Here is a 16,098-nt window from a genome sequence, read left to right as displayed (position 1 = left end):
ACCAACACTGCGGCCCCCCTCAGAACAAGCCCCCCGTTACTTGGAAAGCGTGGAGGTCCGACCAGCGTCTATCCCTCAGCCGCGTGCAGCAGGGAAAATGGCGCCCGTGAGCTGCGGGTCGAAGCTCCGCCCCCTTCCCGGCGCACTTCGGCCCGCCAATTTCAAAATTGTAAATGATGCCGGCGGGGGTCTGTACACGGTGCCGAGGCACCCACAATCATTCTGCCGCCCTAAAAGAAACTCCAGTAACATGCTGCCCAGGGCGCCGCCCCCCCCCCCAGCGCCCTGCACCCAGTGAATACCGTTGGTGATGTGTGTGGGAGCATGGAGCACAGCTTCACCGCTGTGCTGTACCTTCCGTTACTGAAGTCTTCTGCCGTCCTGAAGTCTTCTGATCTTCTCATACTCACCAGACTTCTGGCTTCTGTGAGGGGATTGACGGCGTGGCTCCGGGAACAAAAGCTAGGCGCACCAAGTGATCGAACCCTCTGGAGCTAATGGTGTCCAGTAGCCGAGAAGTAGAGCCTTGAAACTCACAGAAGTAGGTCCTGCTTCTCTCCCCTCACTCCCACGCTGCAGGGAGCATGTAGCCAGCAGGGCTCCCTGAAAATAAAAAACCTAACAAAAGTCTTTTCTAGAGAAACTCAGTAGAGCTCCCCTAGTGTGCATCCAGTCACTCCTGGGCACAAAGTCTAACTGAGGTCTGGAGGAGGGGCATAGAGGGAGGAGCCAGTTCACACCCAGTCTTAAGTCTTTTAGTGTGCCCAAGCTCCAGCGGATCCCGTCTATACCCCATGGTCCTTTTGGAGTCCCCAGCATCCTCTAGGACGTAAGATAAAGATAAAAAAATTAATTAAAAAAGATTCTTATTTCTGTAAAATTACCCCACCCCAACTAGACTGTATATGAAAGCGTGGCTGAGTTGCAGACTCACCTGTAGGCACTTTGGGGCACACATCAGGAAGTGACCGAACCAGTCCTACGTGTGAAGTATCCAGTCCCTTTCTGTAGAAGGTTTTGCTGCTGTTTGAGTGAGGCACTAGTGAGGAGCTGTGGCTAGACGCCATTGCATACATCTAGAGAAGCTGTGCAAACAAGAATAAGACAGTCTGTACAGAGTGCAGCCACTTTTCTTATATTATGAGCTATCAAGCCATCACGCTTTAAACAGACCTCCATACTTTAGACATGGAATATACAAGTGCATTCAAAACATTCATGAATATATTAGAAGCTTTGTGAATGTATAATGACCTATGCTTTCCATTGAGGAAGTGTACATAAACACAGAACGTGGTAAGAACGCATTGGTTTAGCCTGCAGCTGAGCTGATCTCACATAACAATGAGTGATTAAGTCATCATAAGGCAGCATGTAACAGAACACCAGGAACTGAATAATTCATGCAGCAGGTCTACTCTACATACCCTACAAACACTTCTATTTCCACTCACTATGATCAAACAGCAAGTAGTAAAAAATAAGATTTTACTCACCGGTAAATCTATTTCTCGTAGTCCGTAGTGGATTGCTGGGGACTCCGTAAGGACCATGGGGAATAGCGGCTCCGCAGGAGACTGGGCACAGCTAAGAAAGAATTAGGACTACCTGGTGTGCACTGGCTCCTCCCACTATGACCCTCCTCCAGACTTCAGTAAGGATACTGTGCCCGGAAGAGCTGACACAATAAGGAAAGGATTTTGAATCCCGGGTAAGACTCATACCAGCCACACCAATCACACCGTATAACTCGTGATATTATACCCAGTTAACAGTATGAACATAACAGAGCCTCTCAACAGATGGCTCAACCATAACCCTTTTAGTAAACAATAACTATATACAAGTATTGCAGACAGTCCGCACTTGGGACGGGCGCCCAGCATCCACTACGGACTACGAGAAATAGATTTACCGGTGAGTAAAATCTTATTTTCTGTAACGTCCTAGTGGATGCTGGGGACTCCGTAAGGACCATGGGGATTATACCAAAGCTCCCAAACGGGCGGGAGAGTGCGGATGACTCTGCAGCACCGAATGAGAGAACTCAAGGTCCTCCTCAGCCAGGGTATCAAATTTGTAGAATTTTGCAAACGTGTTTGCCCCTGACCAAGTAGCAGCTCGGCAAAGTTGTAAAGCCGAGACCCCTCGGGCAGCCGCCCAAGAAGAGCCCACTTTCCTCGTGGAATGGGCTTTTACAGATTTAGGCTGCGGCAGGCCAGCCACAGAATGCGCAAGCTGAATTGTGCTACAAATCCAGCGAGCAATAGTCTGCTTTGAAGCAGGAGCACCCATCTTGTTTGGTGCATACAGGATAAACAGCGAGTCAGTCTTCCTGACTCCAGCCGTCCTGGAAACATAAATTTTCAAGGCCCTGACTACGTCCAGTAACTTGGAGTCCTCCAAGTCCCTAGTAGCCGCAGGCACCACGATAGGTTGGTCCAAGTGAAAAGCTGATACCACCTTAGGAAGAAACTGGGGACTAGTCCTCAATTCTGCCCTATCCATATGGAAAATCCAATAGGGGCTTTTGCATGACAAAGCCGCCAATTTTGCCACCCGCCTTGCCGAAGCCAAGGCCAAAAGCATAACCACTTTCCACGTGAGATATTTTAAATCCACGGTTTTGAGTGGCTCAAACCAATGTGACTTTAGGAAACCCAACACCACGTTGAGGTCCCACGGTGCCACTGGAGGCACAAAAGGAGGCTGAATATGCAGCACTCCCTTGACAATGTCTAAACTTCAGGCAGTGAAGCCAGTTCCATTTTGGAAGAAAATCGATCGAGCCGAAATCTGGACCTTAATGGAACCCAATTGTAGGCCCATAGTCACCTCGGACTGTAGGAAGTGCAGAAATCGACCTAGCTGAAATTTCTCCTTTGGGGCCTTCCTGGCCTCACAGTACGCAACATATTTCCGCCATATGCGGTGATAATGGTTAGCGTTCACTTCTTTCCTAGCTTTAAATAGCGTAGGGATAACTTCCTCCGGAATTCCCTTATCCTTCAGGATCCGGCGTTCAACCGCCATGCCGTCAACGCATCCGCGGTACGTCTTGAAACAGACAGGCCCCCTGCTGCAGCAGGTCCTGTCTGAGCGGCAGAGGCCATAGGTCCTCTGAGATCATTTCTTGGAGTTCTGGTTACCAAGCTCTTCTTGGCCAACCCGGAACAATGAGTATAGTTCTTACTCCTCTCCTTCTTATTATTCTCATTACCCTGGGTAAGAGAGGCAGAGAAGGGAACACATACACCGACTAGTACACCCACGGGGTTACCAGAGCGTCCACAGCTATAGCCTGAGGGTCCTTGACCCGGCGCAATATCTTTGTAACTTTTAGTTGAGGCGGGACGCCATCATGTCCACCTGTGGCCTTTCCCAACGGTGTACAATCATTTGGAAGACTTCTGGATGAAGTCCCCACTCTCCCGGGTGGAGGTCGTGTCTTCTGAGAAAGTCTGGTTCTCAGTTGTCCACTTCGGGAATGAACACTGCTGACAGTGCTAACACATGATTTTCCGCCCATCGGAGAATCCTTGTGGCTTATGCCATCGCCATCCTGCTTCTTGTGCCGCCCTGTCGTGTACATGAGCGACCGCCGTGATGTTGTCTGACTGGATCAGCACCGCCCGGTGTTGAAGCAGGGGTCTAGCCTAACTTAGGGCATTATAAATGGCCCTTAGTTCCAGAATATTTATGTGTAGGGAAGTCTCCTGACTTTTCCATAGCCTTGGAAGTTTCTTCCCTGTGTGACTGCCCCCCAGCCTCGAAGGCTGGCATCCGTGGTCACCAGGACCCAGTCCTGTATGCCGAATCTGCGGCCCCCTAGAAGATGAGCACTCTGCAGCCACCACAACAACGACACCCTGGCCCTTGGAGACAGGGTTATCCGCCGATGCATCTGAAGATGCGACCCGGAACACATGTCCAACAGATCCCACTGGAAAATCCTTGAATGGGACCTGGCGAATGGAATTTCTTCGTAAGAAGCTACCATCCTTCCCAGGGCTCGCGTGCATTGATGCACCGACACCTGTATACGTATTAGGAGGTCTCTGTCTAGAGACGACAACTCCTTGGACTTCTCCTCCGGGAGAAACCCTTTTTATCCTGTTCTGTATCCAGAACAATACTCAGGAACAGTAGACGCGTCGTAGGAACCAGCTGCGACTTTGGAATATTCAGAATTCAGCCGTGCTGTTGTAGCACTTCCCGAGACAGTGCTACTCCGCCGAACAACTGCTCCCTGGACCTCGCCTTTATAAGGAGATCGTCCAAGTACGGGATAATTATTTCGGCCATTACCTTGGTAAATACCTCGGTGCCGGGGACAGACCAACGGCAACGTCTGGAATTGGTAATGACAATCCTGTACCACAATTTTGAGGTACTCCTGGTGAAAAGGGTAAATAGGGACATGCAGGTAAGCATCCTTGATGTCCAGTGATACCCTCCAGGCTTGCAATAATCGCCCTGAGCGATTCCATTTCGAACTTGAACCTTCGTATATAAGTGTTCAAGGCTTTCAATTTTAGAATGGGTCTCACCGAACCGTCTGGTTTCGGTACCACAACATTTTGGAATAGTAACCCCGGCCTTGTTGAAGGAGGGGTACCTAGATTTCACCTGCTGGAAGTGCAGCTTGTGAATTGCCGCCAGTACTACCTTTCTCCGAGGGCAGCAGGCAAGGCTGAGGTGAGGTAACGGCGAGGGGGAGTCGCCTCGAACTCCAGCCTGTATCCCTGTGATACTATTTGCAGAACCTAGGGATCCACCTGTGGGCAAACCCACTGGTCCCTGAAGTTCCCGAGACGCGCCCCTACCGCACCTGTCTCCATGTGCCTTTTATAGGCAGCATCACCTGTCCACTGCCGGGTTTCTAATACCCTCCTGGCAGAATGGACATTGCATTAATTCTGGATGCCAGCCGGCAAATATCCCTCTGTGCATCCTTTATATATAAGACAACGTCTTTAATATGCTCTATGTTAGCAAACTATTTTCCCTGTCTTAGAGTATTAATATTATCTGACAGGGTATCAGACCACGCTGCAGCAGCACTATTTATGCTGAGGCGATTGCAGGTCTCAGTATATAACCTGAGTGTGTATATACAGACTTCAGGATAGTCTCCTGCTTTTTATCAGCAGGCTCCTTCAAGGTGGCCGTACCCTAAGACGGCAGTGCCACCTTTTTTGACAAACGTGTGAGCGCCTTATCCACCCTAAGGGATATCTCCCAACGTGACCTATCCTCTGGCGGGAAAGGGTACGCCATCAGTAACTTTTTAGAAATTACCAGTTTCTTATTGGGGGAACCCACGCTACTTTACACACTTCATTCATTCATCTGATGGGGGAACAAAACACTGGCTGCTTTTTCTCCCCAAAAATAAAACCCCCTTTTATGTGGTACTTGGGTTCATGTCAGAAATGCGTAACACATTTTTTATTGCCGAGATCATGTAACGGATGTTCCTAGTGGATTGTGTATATGTCTCAATCTCGTCGACACTGGAGTCAGACTCCGTGTCGACATCTGTGTCTGCCATCTGAGGTAACGGGCGCTTTTTTGAGCCCCTGATGGCCTTTGAGACGCCTGGGCAGGCGCGGGCTGAGAAGCCGGCTGTCCCACAGCTGTTTTACGTCATCCAGCCTTGTAAGGAGTTGATATTGTCGTTTAATACCTTCCACCTATCCATCCACTCTGGTGTCGGCCCCACAGGGGACGACATCCCATTTATCGGCCTCTGCTCCACCTCCACGTAACCTTCCTCATCCCACATGTCGACACAGCCGTACCGACACACAGCACACACACAGGGAATGCTCTGACTGAGGACAGGACCCCACAAAGTCCTTTGGGGAGACAGAGAGAGAGTATGCCAGCACACACCAGAGCGCTATATAATGCAGGGATTAACACTATAACTGAGTGATTTTTCCCCCAATAGCTGCTTGTATAAACAATATTGCACCTAAATTTAGTGCCCCCCCTCTCTTTTTAACCCTTTGAGCCTGAAAACTACAGGGGAGAGCCTGGGGAGTTGTCTTCCAGCTGCACTGTGAAGAGAAAATGGCGCCATTGTGCTGAGGGAGATAGCTCCGCCCCTTTTTCGCGGACTTTTCTCCCGCTTTTTTATGGATTCTGGCTGGGGTATTTATCACATATATAGCCTCTGGGGCTATATATTGTGATATATTTGCCAGCCAAGGTGTATTTATTGCTTCTCAGGGCGCCCCCCCCAGCGCCCTGCACCCTCAGTGACCGGAGTGTGAAGTGTGTATGAGGAGCAATGGCGCACAGCTGCAGTGCTGTGCGCTACCTTGGTGAAGACTGATGTCTTCTGCCGCCGATTTTCCGGATTTCTTCTTGCTTCTGGCTCTGTAAGGGGGCCGGTGGCGCGGCTCCGGGATTGAACACCAATGGCCGGTTCCATGCGGTCGATCCCTCTGGAGCTAATGGTGTCCAGTAGCCTAAGAAGCCCAAGCTACCACCAGTTAGGTAGGTTCGCTTCTTCTCCCCTTAGTCCCTCGCTGCAGTGAGTCTGTTGCCAGCAGATCTCACTGTAAAATAAAAAACCTAACATATACTTTCTTTCTAGGAGCTCAGTAGAGCCCCTAGTGTGCATCCAGCTCGGCCGGGCACAGGATTCTAACTGAAGTCTGGAGGAGGGTCATAGTGGGAGGAGCCAGTGCACACCAGGTAGTCCTAATTCTTTCTTAGCTGTGCCCAGTCTCCTGCGGAGCCGCTATTCCCCATGGTCCTTACGGAGTCCCCAGCATCCACTAGGACGTTAGAGAAATAAGATTTTACTCACCGGTAAATCTATTTCTCGTAGTCCGTAGTGGATGCTGGGTACTCCGTAAGGACCATGGGGAGGAGACTGGGCACTCTAAAGAAAAGATTAGGTACTACATCTGGTGTGCACTGGCTCCTCCCTCTATGCCCCTCCTCCAGACCTCAGTTAGGGAAACTGTGCCCGGAAGAGCTGACATTACTAGGAAAGGATTTGGAATCCAGGGTAAGACTCATACCAGCCACACCAATCACACCGTACAACTCGTGATAATTTTACCCAGTTAACAGTATGAACAACAACTGAGCCTCATTAAACTGATGGCTCAGAACAAAAAACCCTATAGTTAAGCAATAACTATATACAAGTATTGCAGAATTCCGCACTTGGGACGGGCTCCCAGCATCCACTACGGACTACGAGAAATAGATTTACCGGTGAGTAAAATCTTATTTTCTCTGACGTCCTAGTGGATGCTGGGTACTCCGTAAGGACCATAGGGATTATACCAAAGCTCCCAAACGGGCGGGAGAGTGCGGATGACTCTGCAGCACCGAATGAGCAACTCAAGGTCCTCCTCAGCCAGGGTATCAAACTTGTAGAATTTTGCAAACGTGTTTGATCCCGACCAGGTAGCAGCTCGGCAAAGTTGTAAAGCCGAGACCCCTCGGGCAGCCGCCCAAGAAGAGCCCACCTTCCTCGTGGAATGGGCTTTCACTGATTTAGGATGCGGCAGTCCAGCCGCAGAATGTGCAAGTTGAATCGTGCAACAGATCAAGCGAGCAATAGTCTGCTTTGAAGCAGGAGCACCCAGCTTGTTGGGTGCATGCAGGATAAACAGCAAGTCAGTTTTTCTGACTCCAGCCGTCCTGAAAACATAGATTTTCAGGGCCCGGACTACATCCAGCAACTTGGAAGCCTCCAAGTCCCGAGTAGCCGCAGGCACCACAATAGGTTGGTTCAAATGGAACGCTGATACCACCTTAGGGAGAAATTGGGGAAGAGTCCTCAATTCTGCCCTGTCCATATGGAAGATCAGATAGGGGCTTTTACATGACAAAGCCGCCAATTCTGACACACGCCTAGCCGAAGCCAAGGCCAAAAGCATGACCACTTTCCACGTGAGATATTTCAACTCCACGGTCTGAAGTGTCTCAAACCAATGTGATTTTAGGAAATCCAACACAACGTTGAGATCCCAAGGTGCCACTGGGGGCACAAAAGGGGGCAGAATATGCAGCACTCCCTTAACAAACGTCTGAACTTCAGGCAGTGAAGCCAGTTCTTTTTGAAAGAAAATAGACAGGGCCGAAATCTGGACTTTAATGGATCCCAATTTTAGGTCCATAGTCACTCCTGACTGTAGGAAGTGCAGAAAACGACCCAGCTGAAATTCTTCTGTTGGGGCCTTCATAGCCTCACACCAAGCAACATATTTTCGCCATATGCGGTGATAATGTTTTGCTGTCACATCCATCCTAGCTTTTATCAGCGTAGGAATGACTTCAACCGGAATGCCCTTTTCCATCAGGATCCGGCGTTCAACAGCCATGCCGTCAAACGCAGCCGCGGTAAGTCTTGGAACAGACAGGGCCCCTGCTGTAGCAGGTCCTGTCTGAGAGGCAGAGGCCAAGGGTCCTCTGAGATCATTTCTTGTAGTTCCGGATACCAAGTCCTTCTTGGCCAATCCGGAACGATGAGTATAGTTCTTACTCATCTCTTTCTTATTATCCTCAGTACCTTTGGTATGAGAGGAAGAGGAGGGAACACATAAACCGACTGGTACACCCACGGTGTCACTAGAGCGTCCACAGCTATCGCCTGAGGGTCCCTTAACCTGGCGCAATATCTTTTTCGCTTTTTGTTGAGGCGGGACGCCATCATGTCCACCTGTGGCCTTTCCCAACGATTTACAATCAGCTGGAAGACTTCTGGATGAAGTCCCCACTCTCCCGGGTGGAGGTCGTGCTTGCTGAGGAAGTCTGCTTCCCAGTTGTCCACTCCCGGAATGAACACTGCTGACAGTGCTATCACGTGATTTTCCGCCCATCGGAGAATCCTTGTGGCTTCTGCCATCGCCATCCTGCTTCTTGTGCCGCCCTGTCGGTTTACATGGGCGACCGCCGTGATGTTGTCTGACTGAATCAGCACCGGCTGGTTTTGAAGCAGGGGTTTTGCCTGACTTAGGGCATTGTAAATGGCCCTTAGTTCCAGAATGTTTATGTGTAGGGAAGCTTCCTGACTCGACCATTGTCCTTGGAAGTTTCTTCCCTGAGTGACTGCCCCCCAACCTCGGAGGCTTGCATCCGTGGTCACCAGGACCCAGTCCTGTATGCCGAATCTGCGGCCCTCGAGTAGATGAGCACTCTGCAGCCACCACAGCAGAGACACCCTGGCCCTCGGGGACAGGGTGATCAGCCGATGCATCTGAAGATGCGATCCGGACCACTTGTCTAACAGATCCCACTGAAAGATCCGTGCATGGAACCTGCCGAATGGAATTGCCTCGTAAGAAGCTACCATCTTTCCCAGGACTCGCGTGCAGTGATGCACCGACACCTGTTTTGGTTTCAGGAGGTCTCTGACCAGAGATGACAACTCCTTGGCCTTCTCCTCCGGGAGAAACACCTTCTTCTGTTCTGTGTCCAGAATCATACCCAGGAACAGCAGGCGCGTCGTAGGAACCAGCTGCGACTTCGGGATATTCAGAATCCAGCCGTGCTGTTGTAGTACTTCCTGAGATAGTGCTACTCCGACCAACAACTGCTCCCTGGACCTCGCCTTTATAAGGAGATCGTCCAAGTACGGATAATTATATCTCCCTTCTTTCGAAGGAGTATCATCATTTCGGCCATTACTTTGGTAAATACCCTCGGTGCCGTGGACAGACCAAACGGCAACGTCTGGAATTGGTAATGGCAGTCCTGTACCACAAAACGGAGGTACACCTGGTGAGGTGGGTAAATGGGGACATGTAGGTAAGCATCCTTGATGTCCAGTGATACCATGTAATCCCCCTCTTCCAGGCTTGCAATAACCGTCCTGAGCGATTCCATTTTGAACTTGAACTTCCTTATATAAGTGTTCAAGGATTTCAAATTTAGAATGGGTCTCACCGAACCGTCTGGTTTCGGTACCACAAACATTGTGGAATAGTAACCTCGTCCCTGTTGAAGGAGGGGAACTTTTATTATCACCTGCTGGAGGTACAGCTTGTGAATTGCCGCCAGTACTACCTCCCTGTCCTGGGGAGTAGCTGGCAAGGCTGATTTGAGGTAACGGCGAGGGGGAGACATCTCGAATTTCAGCTTGTATCCCTGAGATACCACTTGTAGAACCCAGAGATCCACCTGTGAGCGAACCCACTGGTCGCTGAAGTTCCGGAGACGGGCCCCCACCGCACCTGGCTCCACATGTGGAGCCCCAGCGTCATGCGGTGGACTTAGTGGAAGCAGGGGAGGATTTTTGTTCTTGGGAACTGGCTGTATGGTGCAGCTTTTTCCCTCTACCCCTGCCTCTGGGCAGAAAGGACGCGCCTCTAACCCGCTTGCCTCTCTGAGGCCGAAAGGACTGTACTTGATAATACGGTGCTTTCTTAGGCTGTGAGGGAACCTGAGGTAAAAAAGTCGACTTCCCAGCTGTTGCTGTGGAAACGAGGTCCGAAAGACCGTCCCCAAACAATTCCTCACCCTTATAAGGCAAAATTTCCATGTGTCTTTTAGAATCAGCATCACCCGTCCACTGCAGAGTCCATAATACTCTCCTGGCAGAAATGGACATCGCATTAATTCTAGATGCCAGCCGGCAAATGTCCCTCTGTGCATCTCTCATATATAAGACTACGTCTTTAATATGCTCTATGGTTAGCAATATAGTGTCCCTGTCAAGGGAATCAATGTTATCAGACAGGGAATCAGACCACGCTGCTGCAGCACTGCACATCCATGCTGAAGCAATAGCAGGTCTCAGTATAGTACCTGAGTGTGTATACACAGACTTCAGGATAGCCTCCTGCTTTCTATCTGCAGGCTCCTTTAAGGCGGCCGTATCCTGAGACGGCAGTGCCACCTTTTTTGATAAGCGTGTGAGCGCCTTGTCCACCTTAGGGGATGTCTCCCAGCGTAACCTATCCGTTGGCGGGAAAGGGTACGCCATTAGTAACCGCTTAGAAATTACTAGTTTCTTATCTGGGGAACCCCACGCTTCTTCACACAATTCGTTTAACTCATCAGATGGGGGAAAAGTCACTGGCTGCTTTTTCTCCCCAAACATAATACCCTTTTTTGTGGTAACCGGGTTAATGTCAGAAATGTGCAACACATTTTTCATTGCCGTAATCATGCATCGGATGGCCCTAGTGGATTGTATATTTGTCTCATCCTCGTCGACACTGGAGTCAGACTCCGTGTCAACATCTGTGTCTGCCATCTGAGGTAGCGGGCGTTTTTGAGCCCCTGACGGCCTCTGAGATGCCTGGGCAGGCGCGGGCTGAGATGCCGGCTGTCCCAAAGCTGCGTCATCGAACCTTTTATGTAAGGAGTTGACACTGTCGGTTAATACCTTCCACATATCCATCCACTCAGGTGTCGGCCCCGCAGGGGGCGACATCACACTTATCGGCACCTGCTCCGCCTCCACGTAAGCGTTCTCATCAAACATGTCGACACAGCCGTACCGACACACCGCACACACACACAGGGAATGCTCTGACTGAGGACAGGACCCCACAAAGTCCTTCGGGGAGACAGAGAGAGAGTATGCCAGCACACACCACAGCGCTATATAATCAGGGATTTACACTAACAAAAGCGATTTTCCCTATAGCTGCTTTTATATATAGTTTTGCGCCTAAATTTAGTGCCCCCCCCTCTCTTTTTTACCCTTGATGTCTGGAATCTGCAGGGGAGAGCCTGGGGAGCTGTCTTCCAGCGGAGCTGTGAAGAGAAAATGGCGCCGGTGTGCTGAGGAAGATAGCCCCGCCCCCTTCTCGGCGGACTTCTCCCGCTTTTTTATCTGTATAATGGCGGGGGATTATGCACATATACAGCTTAAAAGCTGTATTATGTGTCAATTAGCCATGTAAGGTACTCTAATTGCTGCCCAGGGCGCCCCCCCCCCCCCCAGCGCCCTGCACCCATCAGTGACCGGAGTGTGTGGTGTGCATAGGGAGCAATGGCGCACAGCTGCAGTGCTGTGCGCTACCTTAATGAAGACCGAAGTCTTCAGCCGCCGATTTCCTCCGGTTTCTTCCGTCTTCTGGCTCTGCAAGGGGGACGGCGGCGCGGCTCCGGGAACGGACGATCGAGGTCGGGCCCTGTGTTCGATCCCTCTGGAGCTAATGGTGTCCAGTAGCCTAGAAGCACAAGCAAGCTGCAAGCAGGTAGGTAGGTTTGCTTCTCTCCCCTAAGTCCCACGTAGCAGTGAGTCTGTTGCCAGCAGATCTCACTGAAAATAAAAAACCTAAGAAATACTTTTCTTTCTAGGAAGCTCAGGAGAGCCCCTAGAGTGCATCCAGCTCTGGCCGGGCACAGATTCTAACTGAGGTCTGGAGGAGGGGCATAGAGGGATGAGCCAGTGCACACCAGATGTAGTACCTAATCTTTTCTTTAGAGTGCCCAGTCTCCTGCGGAGCCCGTCTATTCCCCATGGTCCTTACGGAGTACCCAGCATCCACTAGGACGTCAGAGAAAGACTGTTAGAGATACAAAGTAGCTTTCTATTCAACAGACAACATTTGTGAACAAAGTATGTTACCTGGTAACCTTTAAGGCCTATATAGACGGGCCGATGCAGGAGAGATGTGTGCTGAGCGAACCGCTCAGCACACATCTCTCCCGCCGCTCAGCACAGCGCGATCTGTGCTGAGCGTGCGGGGGGAGACGGGGGGCCGCTCACTTCACCCAGCGGGTGAAGTGAGCGACCCACTAGATTGGCCTGCATGCAGGCCAATCTAGCAGCAGCGATAGCGATGTGCGGGGCCGCGCATCGCTATCGCTGAGGGGGCTACACACGGAGCGATCATGCTGATATTCTAAGCAATCTAGTCAGATTGCTTAGAATATCGCTCCGTGAGTACCCCCCTTTATACAGAGGTTATGTTGTGTGTATACAGGGAACCAAACTCATTTATCCCCATGAGTAACTAGGGGCTTCAGCAAACCTTTTTAAAAGCATAATGATCCTAATACGGTACATGGTTAAAGGTAGGATTGAATGTGGAAGAGTTGGATTAACTGCAAAGGCAAAGCCTGGAGTCTGCCTATCAATGCTCATGCTCACTGGTTATTCCTGGGAGAGAGCTGCTGTAACTGAACATAGTCACACTAAAGATTTATCTTCCAATCCGAATGAAAATCTGGTAATGGATGGGAGCAAATGCAAATTGACCATTTCAAATGGTCAACTATCATTTGCTCCCATCCATTAACAGATTTTCGTTCCAACCAGCCAGATCGGAAGATAAATCTTTAGGTGTATGGGCACCTTTAGATTTGGGTGGGGTGTGTTCAAAATTAAATCTAAACTGTAGTGTAAAAATAAAGCAGCCAGTATTTACCCTGCACAGAAACAATATAACCCACCCAAATCTAACTCTCTCTGCACGTTCTATCTGCCACACCTGCAGTGCACATGGTTTTGCCCAACTGCTAACAAATTTGCTGCTGCGATCAACTCTGAATTACCCCCAATGTAGGGTGCCACTGACACTGTCCCAACAGCCCATCACATGTAAATGAGTGACCTCTAAAGTTACTATAGTGGAAAGTATCATATCTGTATAGAAGTATATTCAGAATAGATAAAGAATTGCAGCCATTTTTAGGAAAGGGATCAATGGAGGCACTTTATTCTAGTTACAGATGGCAGGAGGATGAACGTCCAAGTATGATTCTCCACTGACTGTCAAACTCTGTCCTTACCTTCTCCCACTCACATTTACAGTATACTCCTGTGCTACATCCCTCTGCTATAGAACGGTTACACCCCGTCCCCTCTCAGATTCCCTCCCAGACACTATGCTTTTGTAACAGGTCTGTGAAATTGAAATTCTTCTTGTTGTTAAATTACTCCATATTTTTCAGACAGCAAGCTCTAGCAGAGTCATCATTATCAGCAGCTTCAGCCCAGCATATTTTGTTTTCTCAATATGTATGTGATATTCCTATAGTTACCCTCTGCAGCTACAGAGATTAAGGGTGGATCATTAGATCTACACTAAACAGGTCTACAGTCATTAGGTCTACCACAAATGATCCACATATAAAATGCCTACAGGGTCAAAAGGTCAACGTGGAATAGACAGTGGTAAAGGTCAACAAAATGAAAGGTAGACCGTTTTTTTGGTTTTCACTTTTCTACCAGGAACCCCCCCCCATTAGGTTACTGCTTCACTGGCCATGCTTCGGGCAAGGTTACTATTCCCAATCATAGTCCATGTGGATGGTAAAGCATGAAAACGTTAAAAAAGTAAAAATATATCAAACTTGTATCGACCAAATGTGTTGACCGTTTGAACCTGTTGACCTTTTGTACAGCCTCCCATTTGACCATGTTGACCCAACGCATGTCGACTTACAGTCTGGATACCACAGAATCAATGTTAGATAAAATAAGATTTTACTTACCGATAAATCTATTTCTCGTAGTCCGTAGTGGATGCTGGGACTCCGTCAGGACCATGGGGAACAGCGGCTCCGCAGGAGACAGGGCACAAAATTTAAAAGTTTGACCACTAGGTGGTGTGTACTGGCTCCTCCCCCTATGACCCTCCTCCAAGCCTCAGTTAGGATACTGTGCCCGGACGAGCGTACACAATAAGGAAGGATTTTGAATCCCGGGTAAGACTCATACCAGCCACACCAATCACACCGTACAACTTGTGATCTGAACCCAGTTAACAGTATGACAAACGTAGGAGCCTCTGAACAGACGGCTCACAACAATAACAACCCGATTTTTTTGTAACAATAACTATGTACAAGTATTGCAGACAATCCGCACTTGGGATGGGCGCCCAGCATCCACTACGGACTACGAGAAATAGATTTATCGGTAAGTAAAATCTTATTTTCTCTGACGTCCTAGTGGATGCTGGGACTCCGTCAGGACCATGGGGATTATACCAAAGCTCCCAAACGGGCGGGAGAGTGCGGATGACTCTGCAGCACCGAATGAGAGAACTCCAGGTCCTCCTTAGCCAGGGTATCAAATTTGTAGAATTTTACAAACGTGTTCTCCCCTGACCACGTAGCTGCTCGGCAGAGTTGTAATGCCGAGACCCCTCGGGCAGCCGCCCAAGATGAGCCCACCTTCCTTGTGGAATGGGCCTTGACAGATTTAGGCTGTGGCAGGCCTGCCACAGAATGTGCAAGTTGAATTGTGCTACAAATCCAACGAGCAATCGTCTGCTTAGAAGCAGGAGCACCCAGCTTGTTGGGTGCATACAGTATAAACAGCGAGTCAGATTTTCTGACTCCAGCCGTCCTTGAAATATATATTTTCAATGCTCTGACAACGTCCAGCAACTTGGAATCCTCCAAATCGCTAGTAGCCGCAGGCACCACAATAGGCTGGTTCAGGTGAAACGCTGAAACCACCTTAGGCAGAAAGTGAGGACGCGTCCGCAGTTCTGCCCTGTCCGAATGGAAAATCAGATATGGGCTTTTATACGATAAAGCCGCCAATTCTGACACTCTCCTGGCTGAAGCCAGGGCCAGTAGCATGGTTACTTTCCATGTAAGATATTTCAAATCCACCGATTTGAGTGGCTCAAACCAATGGGATTTGAGAAAATCCAAAACTACATTAAGATCCCACGGTGCCACTGGGGGCACAACCGGGGGCTGTATATGTAGTACTCCTTTTACAAAAGTCTGGACTTCAGGAACTGAAGCCAATTCTTTCTGGAAGAAAATCGACAGGGCCGAAATTTGAACCTTAATGGACCCTAATTTGAGGCCCATAGACAATCCTGTTTGCAGGAAATGTAGGAATCGACCCAGTTGAAATTCCTCCGTCGGGCCTTCCTGGCCTCACACCACGCAACATATTTTCTCCAAATGCGGTGATAATGTTGTGCAGTCACCTCCTTCCTGGCTTTTACCAGGGTAGGGATGACCTCTTCCGGAATGCCTTTTTCCCTTAGGATTCGGCGTTCAACCGCCATGCCGTCAAACGCAGCCGCGGTAAGTCTTGGAATAGACACGGTCCCTGCTGAAGCAGGTCCCGTCTTAGAGGTAGAGGCCACGGATCTTCCGTGAGCATCTCCTGAAGTTCCGGGTACCAAGTTCTTCTTG

The 16,098-nt window shown here is 49.5% G+C and overlaps 1 protein-coding gene across 3 annotated transcripts in view; it reads right to left on the bottom strand.

Annotated features, from left to right (window-relative positions):
- The window catches only part of VPS54 (VPS54 subunit of GARP complex), a 243,712-nt gene that overhangs the window by 192,051 nt on the left and 35,563 nt on the right, over nucleotides 1-16,098 (bottom strand). For all 3 annotated transcript variants that reach the window (XM_063918442.1, XM_063918445.1, XM_063918444.1), the window contains one exon: nucleotides 935-1,085. In XM_063918442.1, the coding sequence (XP_063774512.1) occupies nucleotides 935-1,076 (142 nt within the window). In that variant the 5' untranslated portion in view covers nucleotides 1,077-1,085. The remainder of the gene's footprint in view (nucleotides 1-934; nucleotides 1,086-16,098) is intronic.

Source organism: Pseudophryne corroboree, chromosome 4 (genome assembly GCF_028390025.1).
Source record: "Pseudophryne corroboree isolate aPseCor3 chromosome 4, aPseCor3.hap2, whole genome shotgun sequence".
In the NCBI taxonomy this organism is placed as follows: domain Eukaryota; kingdom Metazoa; phylum Chordata; class Amphibia; order Anura; family Myobatrachidae; genus Pseudophryne; species Pseudophryne corroboree.
This window is presented reverse-complemented; position numbering and strand designations above follow the sequence as displayed.